Source organism: Gymnogyps californianus, chromosome Z (assembly GCF_018139145.2).
Source record: "Gymnogyps californianus isolate 813 chromosome Z, ASM1813914v2, whole genome shotgun sequence".
NCBI lineage: Eukaryota > Metazoa > Chordata > Aves > Accipitriformes > Cathartidae > Gymnogyps > Gymnogyps californianus.
The window spans coordinates 57,607,099-57,617,606 of record NC_059500.1 but is presented as its reverse complement, the minus strand read 5'-3'; the positions used below and the strand labels follow the sequence as shown (position 1 = coordinate 57,617,606).

At 44.1% G+C, this 10,508-nt stretch overlaps 1 protein-coding gene across 1 annotated transcript in view; it reads left to right on the top strand.

Moving 5' to 3' along the window:
- Positions 1–5,337: 5,337 nt before the first annotated feature.
- Positions 5,338–10,508, top strand: part of ANKRD31 (ankyrin repeat domain 31) — a 71,988-nt gene continuing 66,817 nt past the window's right edge. Inside the window, 3 exon segments of the mRNA XM_050913605.1 lie at positions 5,338–5,444; positions 6,184–6,404; positions 8,094–8,173. Coding sequence (XP_050769562.1) covers positions 5,338–5,444; positions 6,184–6,404; positions 8,094–8,173 — 408 coding nt within the window.

The window sequence follows — 10,508 nt, the reverse complement described above, 5'->3', positions numbered from 1 at the left end:
TGTTGGTAATGCTCAACTTCAACAGCAGGAATTGCAATGTTATCTTCCTCTGACTGTGTCTTCTTTACTTTCTGCTCGATATTCTTCAGTGATTCCAGTTAATCACATTCAAAACAGTTCCTTCTTCATCTCAAGCACATGAGTCCTTCTCACATATGGTACTCTGTGACAGTTCTCTTGTACACATAACTAATTCCCGTGTTACGGATGTATTTCATCATCCCCCTTGCTTTCAACATTCAACAAAAACTTTCACACCTCTTTCACATAACTGAGAACGTGCATGTTCTGTATGTCCTTCAGTTACAAAAACTACATCCTAGTCTGTTTGCTCTGTGTTGTACCTTTAGACAAGTTCATTAAGGATGTTTACTTACGTTTTATAGCATAGAAGCAAAATCCTCTCTTAAATACGTGAGTACTGGGACTTTGCTTTTCTCATTGCACAAAACCAACAGCTTATAAAACTGTGATGAATTTAACTATATAACTATATTGTAAAGTTCAAAAGATGCTTAAATAGTCGCCTGGCTAACAGAGACAATCTATAATTCAGTATTTACATGTACAAATCTAGCACTGTGAAGATTTCCATAGAGGATTGAGGGCTCTACACATTGTTACTTCAAAGTGGATAAAAAAATCCCTTATGTTGCCTTAAAAGTAACAATCCATCCACTAGGATTCTGGGAAGAGTATCTTTCTAGTATTCTTTCTTTTGCTTGGACATCAAAAATGAAGCTGTCATCAATGGAGAAAATGACAGGGCAAATCTATCTGCTTAGTGTTCCTGAAGATACCAGCATCATCTTGGTTTCCTACCAATGCCAATCTCGATCATTTGAGCACCAACACCACCACTATATTTTTCTTTATCCTTCCACAGTGAAGGTGTGGCAGGATTTTCGTGGCTCATGGAACCAAATGGGGAAAATCATTGAGAGGACTGCCTTCCTTATGAACAAATTATTTCATTTCCTGACAGAAAGTTGTTTTTTTTTTTTTTAAATAAACCAACACAACAAAACCACTCCTTTTAAAGTCAACATTATCCTTTGTTTTTCCCTGTGTAATGTAATCTACATACTGTTTTCTAAATTTATGTTCTTGTACAACTGTTCCAAAGTGGTATTACAGTTTTTCCTCAGCAGCACAGAAGGTATCTTTTAATTAGGAAAACTAAAATAAGACATAGCCAGAGGAATATATTAGTGCCAAAGATTTTGAAACAATGCAAAAAATAGAAAAGGCATAGCAATGTCCTATGAAAATATGAACACTTTTGAATACCACAGTGTTTCAGGAAAATCAGTAGTAGTACTTACTACATGACTACATAGAGTCCTACCAGTCCTAAAACTAGTAACACAACTCCTAAATTCTGACAGTTGGAATTACTATCTAGGCAATTAACAAATTGTTAGTAGAGCTAGAAAGACTTCAAAATCTTTCTTCAGATATTATTCTTCACATTTCTAAGCAAAACTAGTAAGTGTAAAATGGTTTCACATAAATCAATTACGGAAAAACACATTAATTTGATTATGAAAATAATTATCCATAATATCTATTATTAGACAATGTTTTATAATTAACTGCTCCTATGAAATACAGGATGCCTCATTGCTGATCTTGCGGTTAACTGAGTGGCAGCAACTCCTAACCTAAAAGAATTCTTTAAAGCCTTCACGTTTATTTAACCTGCCTAAAGTGCATGGGTTTTTCTGCTATGCAGTTAACATTTCTAGAAAATATTGATCAAGATTCCATACACTGATTCTGCATTACTGAGTGCTATAAAAAAATACTTCAATGCATATGATCAGCTCATATTTCTAATTCTGTTTAAAGGATTGGTATAGCTACACTGACTCATAGCTTGAAATTAGCAAGACATAACGTTAAATATAAAGCTGAAGTTTATCTTTAATATCATTTTGTTAAATTTCAAAATGGTGGTTCAAAAGGGATGCTTTATAAATCCTATGCATTTCCTGCTTGCCTTTGTTTTCAATCAGAAATTTCCAGGAGACTACTAAGTAAAGCAATCCATTCTGGGAATCAAAACAAAATACAAACAGAAACAACTGCAACCCCTTAAAAAACTTAACCAGTGTGTACAAAGCAAACTAGACTGGTTGCATGGAATGCTTTAGAGCATTAATCTGCCACGTAACTGTATGACTATTTGCTTAAATACCTAAGGTTTGTCACACAGCTCTCACCAATCTCAGAGCAATCATCTGCAACACCATCTATTAGATCAGCACAAATTTCCCATCTCTTGCTGGCTGACTCAGCAATACCTACAGTATTATAAAGGAACCGAGTGGCAAAAATAGCTGAGCGAAAACCTGTGCAGAGCTCACCTGAGAGGCGTATGACACCACAGAGACCCTGTCAAACTGCCAGGTAGCGGTTTGTGTTTTCAAAAAGGGAAACCACCCTCTCGCAGGCCCATCACTGTAGCCCCTCAAACCCCGTGCGAAAGGCGGGGGGCACAGCCCTCCAGCGTGACCTAGGCTGGGCCGCCCCGCAGCCCGCTGGAAGCCGGCTCGGGGAAGGCCGAGTTTCTCCCTGCAGCCGCAGAGGCCCCGCGCGTTGCCGGCCGGAGCTGGCGAGCCCCGCACAACGGCATCGCACGCCGGGGCGCAGCGCGCTGCGGACGGCAGCTGCGGCGGACGGCCTTCCGCGGCCCACCCCGCGGGGCCGCGCCCTCCGACGTCAAGAAGGCACCGGGACAGCGGCTCTGACCTCCCCCGCCCGCCACCCAGGGCGGCGGGTAAGGCGTGCCGGGACGCGGGGCGGCCGCCACTCCCTAGGGGCAGCGATGGCGACGGTGCCCTCCCCCGCGCCGCCGTTATCCGGCCGATCTCCGAGGAGCCGCTCGGGGCCCGCAGCCGCAGCGCGTCCCCCGGCCACGGAGGACCCGCGTCGCAACGGCGGGCTGCCCGAAACGCGCCTGACCGAAACGCGGCTCTCCTGCCCTGCCCTCCCCTGCCCCGCCGGCCCCCGCTCACCGCGCCGGCACCAGCGCTGCACCGCCGCACGCAGGCGACACCCTGCTCCTCCCCGCCGCGCTGCGGACTGAGCCGGCCGCTCCTCTCCGAGCAAGGACACCCGGGGCACGACACGCCAGCCGCCGCCATCGCCCGATCGCGCAGCCAATGGCGAGGGCCCGGCACGCCCAGCCCGCGGCGCGTCACTCGCTGCGTCGCCGGGGCAACCGCCCGGCGAACGCCGCACAGCTCGAGACGCGATCAGGAGCGGGGAACACGCCATCTCGCCATGGGCTGCCCGCCAATGGGCCACCGCGCTCCCCTCTCCGTAGTCCCTGATTGGGCGGCAGGATGCGGCTCATTTACATATGCTGATCGGCCGACAGCGCCTCCGCCCGCCCCGAGCCGCGACGCCCCGCCGCTGCCGGCGGGAGCCCCGGCCCCCGCCCGCCCGCCCGCCCGCCCGCCCGCCCGCCGGCCGGCCGGCCGGCCGGCTCTGCCGGTCCTTCCGGGCAAGGCGGGTGGGCAGGGCGCGCCTGGTACGCTCTCGGAGTCGTGGTGCCTCTGCCGCTCACGCTGATGCTGCCCCACTGCCTGGATGCGCTTTATGAAGGCGTTAAGAAATAGCGTCATCACTCACAGCTCTCCTGCTTGTGGAAAGCAGTGGTGCCCCCGACATTCAGAAGAAAACGCAATATATTTACATCTGTGGCGTTCGGCCGAGAGGAAATGCTATTTTTTGCTCATGAAGCAAGGGAAGCTCCGTAGTCTCTTGGGGCACTGAGTCAGTTGCGACACACTATTCGTGGCTGCAATACGTCGCTCCAGTTCTGCATGGCCATTTTGTGTTTCTGGGTCTGAGCCTGTCGGCTAACAGGTTTAAATACAAAGAAAATGCACTCTGCGAGGATTTTGCCGCGGATGATCTATACTCGGGCTTTTCCAAAACTGCTTCTTACATGTCCCGTTTCATTTAGAAAAATTTCTAGTAGCTCCACGTGGTACTGTGCTGTGAAGCGTTAATGTGATTCTCAAAAAAGGATACGCTGATGAAAAGGCTTACTAAGAACTCCACCCAAAGTAGTTGTCAATGACGAAATCATTCATGCCAGGCTTTTAACATGTAAATAACACTATTCATTCTCATCTTCAATGTGATGTTTATAAATCCTAAGAACTTACTACTGTGTATCTATCTTCCCTGCCAGCTTCTTTCTTAACGTGTTTTCTTGAGTATCTCACCTTTATTACCTGAAAAGAGTAAAGTATTACCAGTGAGATTTCTGGAGTCATTTGATAATATGCACAGCAATTGCTGTAATTTCATATGGATATGATTAAGTCAAAGCAAAATAGCAAGTTGTACACAGTTGCAACAATTATGTATAATTGATACATAATTCAAGATAACCTTTAGTATTTTGCTCTCTTTTCCACACTTTTTCCATAGCAGTGGGTGACGAATGATTTGGCAAGTGCTAAAAATGCTAATTTTATCAAGTTCACTAGGAGCAGGAGTCACGACGATAATTTTGAATTTGCACTCTGTGCAAGCATGACTTTCTGCCATCAAGTTTTTCTATCTGTAGCTCTCGTGATGGCCTGCTGGAGATGGAAGGCAAAGCTGAGGCAGAACAGGTCTGCCTGACGAAAACGTTGCTGTGATTAACAGATGACCGCTGGGTTATGTACAAGAGTGCTACTGCAAATACTGTGAAAATATTGGCAACTAATAATCTGGTTATCTCATCTCAAACACATTCCTACTCTTGCACACATGAACCATTCATTGTGCTCAGACCAGCAGATGAAGTTAGCTGCTTAAACGTGGCCATGGCAGTACAGAAATTAGGAAAAAGGAGCAATTTTAGATGACACGCAGGTCAGTATATGTTAAGCGCTTTGTGGCCCTGCTGAATGATGTGCTGTCAGGGCCAGAACCAGGAGCCCAACGCCAGCGAGGAAGCACAAACCCCTGCCGAAGGTGTGGGGATGGCATCGCCCCCCCCCCCCCCCCAAGCACGCCAAGGCCGGTCGTGCTGAGGGAGACTCATCCCAACGGTGCTGAAGGGAGAGCTGCCTTTAACTTCTACCACCAGCCATTCCAATCGTACCCGTGCTCGAGGAGCTGCGCTTGTTGAGGACCGGCTCTCCTCTCTCGCTCTGCCTCGCCCTAACCCCCGCCCCGGCTGGCCAGGGCCACCCGAAGGGGAACGAAGCTCCGCTGGGCTCCGGCCTCCACAAGATGGCCGCCTCCGCTGAGGGGAGCCGCGCGGCACGCGGGGGGGAGGGGCAGCCGCCGGCAGCGCCTGGAGGAGCGGAGCGGAGCGGCGGCGCCATGGGGGAGCGGGGCGGCGGCGGGGACAGCGGTAGCGACGAGACCGTGGTGGAGGGCTCTGTGACGGAGAGTGATGTGGAGGAAGAGGAGTTTCTTAGGATGAGGTGGTAACGCGGTGTTGCTCTGAGCTGCGCGTACCTGTGCGAGCGACGCGGCAGGTGCGGCGCAGGCAGAACCGAGGGGCCCGCGGCGGCGGGCTGAGGCGGCCGTTCCCGGGCTGCCCTGAGGAGAGGCGGGCCGCTGCCCCCGGCCTGCCCGGCTCTGGGTTTGATCTCAGGAAAACACCAGACACACACAGGAACCATCCCCTCCTGCATCTGACATCCTGGAGTGCAAAACAGCTCTTCTCGATTGTTTCATAAATGTGTGGGTTTAGGGTTGTTTTCTTTTTTTTAAATTTTTTTTTCCCCCTCTGTTCAGACCAGTTTTGTATGCCCTTAGACTCAATAGTTCTCCGATCTGCAAATGGCCCCATTTATTTTACACACCCCTTGTGGGCCTCCGAGTTCGTGCCTCCAGACCCTCCTGAATAACAGTCAGTGGAAGTGAAACACGCCAGAACCCAACTCAGAGAAAATAAAGAAAACACTATCAAATATGATTGCTGCTGATGTTATTTCTTGACAAGTTTAACCTGATACCATTTTCATGACATTATCTTTTGTATCCTTTAAGACATGGCAAAGAATTGAAACTACCAAGCAGCTGCACTTCTTTGTACTGGCGTTGTGTCCCAGTATTGCTTGAAAATACGTAAAGCAGTGATGCACCTCCCTCCCTAAGTTTTTCTATGCAGAGTATCAGGTATATCCTCACAGTCTGGGGGTCCTTTACTGTTGGTGTTAGCGTTAGAGGTGCACTTGCCCAGCATGCGGTTCGCAGTGTCCCAACAGCAGAGGCTAAGATGGGTGCCCTTGGCTGCCCTCAACTGCCCTTTGAGTTTATAAAACGGAAAAGCAGGGCATACAACTGTTTAACAGCCTTTTTTTTAATTATTATTATTTTGCAAAGGTTGCCTTTTCTTTCTAAGGACATGGCTTTAACAACTGAAATAAGAATTAATGAAGGTAGGACAGATTCTTTTTTCAGTCTGTGTTGGTTTTCTTTCTGTGAACTGTTGCTGTGGATGTTGCCTGAATCCATGTTATTTAAACTTGAGTGTTGAATGAAGTTCCTTCATATGAACTGTATATGTTCTCTTATTATATCCATAGTTTTAGCTCACATTTTAGAAGAATGTTCAACACTTTTAGTATTTGAAAAATAGGTTTGCTCTTAATTTCTCCGTTCTTCCTGTACTATAACTGAAAATGCCTGGTTTGGGAAGTGTTTGAACTATATATAGGGATATCCTTTTTATTTAGAAGTGTGTATTGTGTTTGAGCAGAATAAAATAAATGGAATCTATACACATAATAGTCATGTAACTATAGTTGCATATAGTATTTAAAAAAAAAACTTTAATATTGTTAATATATCGATTCTCTTTAAATTTAACATACAAAATTTGGGTAGGGATATTTAAGTGTATTACTAAATCACTTTAAACATAAATGCATACATACTCATTTAAAGCCTTAAAATCTTCCCTAATAACTCCCTTAGAGCAGGTTGTGTGAGCAAGCATGTTGTAGTTACATAATAGTTTTACTGGTACCTCCTTGGCATTTTTATGTAATCCATTTGACTTGCATCCTGTATGTTTTATTCTGGCAATACAGACACTGCCTGTTCTTTAAGTGACACAAGGTGTTCTAAGTGTTCTTCCAGATTTTTTTTTGTCTTTTTGCCAATTTGAAGACCTGAGTGGACTATCGTTTTTTATCAGCCTACTCTGAGTTAATATAAATCTTATCTACAGCCCATTGAAATCCACAGAAACTTTTCCTATTGCTGTGATTTCCTGATGCTGAACCTTTCATAGTTGCTCAGTAGTTTTGTCTGAGGAAAGAAGCATCATCCCATTTTGAACTTACCTGTGGTTATCCACTGGAATTAAAACCTGGCAACATTCAGCATGCATGGTTTAAGGCATGATTATTTGACTCATTGTTCGGTTTGTGGAGTGGAGATTTGTCTGAGGGTTGGGTGGGGTTTTTTTGTCTCTGTAAGTGTAATAGATTATGCTATTTTTAGCATTCTGCCTGCAGCATTTTATATTCAGTAAGTTGGAATTAGTATTTTATTATTCACATGTTTTTGCATACTTGTATAGTAGCAATTTGGTGATGAGATACATAACATAAAGATTAATTTGATGGGTATTTTATTAATGTCAGTAACAACATCTTAGTTTTGAAACCTAAGGGTCGAACCTTAAGGGTTTCTCTCTTTTTTTTCCAGAGAGAAGTTCTTACTTTGCATAGTAATTAAAAAAAATATTCCGTATAGGAGTACAAATATTTTTTGTCAAATGAATCAGGCAACTTACCAAAATTGCAGTTATTAGTTTAAAAAATAAGAGGAAAGAGTTAATCTCCAATATGAACTCGGGGAGGGTTCCAGAACACTAAATGAAATAAATTTTCCCCCCAGCTGGTTTTATTCATTTCTGACCTCTCCTATATTGTAGTTTCAAAATCTAGTTAGATAAACTGTTAAACCACTTAAGTCCATTGCATATCAGAAGCTTTGATACATAGACCTCAATTACTGAGTTATGTAGAAATTTATGGAGTTATGGAAATTATGTAGAAATGAAGGCAATCAAAACTTCCTTTAATTACTGTATTTTTCTTCTGTTTTTTTTTTCGTAGGAGCTCCCTCTCCAGAAATCTGTTTTATACAGAAATTTTATGATCACACATATAGTCAGAAGGAAGGACAGATAAATCCAGTAGGTATAGAAATGATACATCTCCTGCTACACATATCTATTAATTATTCGTAAACTCACTGGGCTTCCCATTCTTTATGTGCAAAAGAGCCTGGTGGCTTGCAGCTGAAATTAATTTTATGGCAAGACAGTTGTCACGTGTGTGGCACATTCTCTCCAGGAATGTATCAAGGTCTCTTCCCTGGTATTTCATGAGGGTATAACCTTTCAAATTTGAGGAACAAGCCCATGACAAAGATGAAGAAGAGGTGGCGCACAAACTTTTTAGTATGTTCCTTTCAGGAGCTGAAAGATAACCGTCTGGATTAACCATGCCAGAATACACCCTCGGTTACTCATTATCAGATTATCTGTGATCCAACGATTGGACAATTGTTTCTTTAAAAAAAGAAAGAGATAATAATCTGAAATGCAGAATAAAATACCTGCTTGTGTGATGATGGGGTAATTATTCTACTCTATGGATAATTCTGCATTCCCTAGTCTACTAAGTAGCCTACTCTTAATATATTTGCCATGGTTGGTAGCTAGCCCATGAAGTTCTGTTCAATTGAGCTTCCCACCTGCATATGGCATGCTCATGAAACAATTAGATACAAACAGGTTTCTGCTCTTTAACTGAGATTGTTTTAAAACCTGTGACTGTTACACTGTCTTTAGCACTGTGGATTCACCAGTCCGAAGACCACTATCTATGTATCCTTATTCCAGTATAAGAGGGTTTTTTCAAAGAACTAAACTGCTTCCTAGATTGAAACTGCTTCAACTACATTGAAAAAAGACACTCCTTCTATTGAAGTGAATGTTTTTACAGAGCATTACAGAATTGCAAATAAATTTGTCTCAACTGACAGCGCAGGAAACAGTGAACAAAATGGAAGAGATGCCGTTATTTCAAAGGCTTTTCTCCATAAGTTTATTTTGCTGCTTGCATATCCCAGGGTTGTCTTCACTGAAGTTTATCACAGTTTTCTAAGGACAGAGTGAATGAGAGAAGTGCCCATTTACTCTTTCCTTTTCTCCTCTGGGAGCTGATCTGACTATCTGCTGCCTAACCTAAGTCTTTGGCTTCAGGACTCTCACCAGAGTAGCCAGTCTGCAATCCCAGTAAGGGATTCTTCCAAGTCTAGGGAAAAATCCCCTGTCCACAAAAGGACAAGTCAGAAAAGCAAAGAAACCTAGTACTTTTCACCAAAGAGTTTGGGTAACTCTCACTGTTATTTTTTCTGTGAGACCTATATAGCATGCCACTGGCAGCTTGGTCATGCACAGCATGGGGACAATATAAAATTTCAGTCTTTACTGAATGCTATAAGGACTGGCATTGGCCTGTCGTCCTTGATACTTGCATGTGTAGATTGCATCAGTGTGGCTCTTCAGCCACTCTGAGAGCCAACGTGGAATGTGCTTGCATAGAAGCTTTCCTTCTACTGTGTCCTCAGAAATGATCTTGTGTGAATACAGCATCTTGATGCAATGTGATATGAGAGTTGTGCAGCCCAGAGTGGCTGTGAATTTTTTCAGCAAATGTAGCATCTGTTCCAGTTGTTCCAAAGAGTCTTGCCTTTCTGTGTACTTCAGGTGGGTTTGGGGGAGGCTTGGGATATGCAGTCCTATCTTTGATTCTACCAGATTGTAAGTAAGACTTTTCTTCCACAAGAGATGCAGTAGATATACAGACAGATTTTGTAGGATTCAGGTTATTTCCAACTGACAAGTCGAGTTGTTCCCATTATCTGTTAACACCTTATTCCATGGCTTGTTCAGGCAGGCCTCATGATTGTAAGTTTGTGCTTTCACATTTTTCAGGCCTTTTTTTCTTGCCCAGTTTGGTGAAGTGCAGCTACAGTTGTTAGGTGGCACTTACAGCTTTTAAGCGTTAGTCTTTTTTTGGAACACATCCAGAGTCCCCTCAGGTAATTGACTGTATAAATAAGAGCTCAAATGAGAAAAATCAGTTGAGTTTTGCAGGAATTTCCTTACCAAAAGCAAGAAAGCAGGACAAAAGGCTGTTCTTAGTACTTGCAGTCAGCGGCCACAAATACTAGTTGTGTAATTTTTATGATTTGAGAAGACCTCTCAACCAATCAGCAATACACTGGTTTTGCTTATAACCTAATTTTTTAGCAGGCAAAATAGCTCCTCCTCCTTCTGAGATACAACGGTAGTTCATTGAGCTTTAAGCATCTATCTGAGCAATCTGTTAGTCAGTCAGAGAGGTTTAGTAGTTGTTCTGCTATCCTCCTGACCTCACTTGGTCTCTGGATAATGTTCTGTGTAAATACCCAGGCTGATTCATACAAAGGGTGTATTTAGCAAAGTCAACAACTTTCTG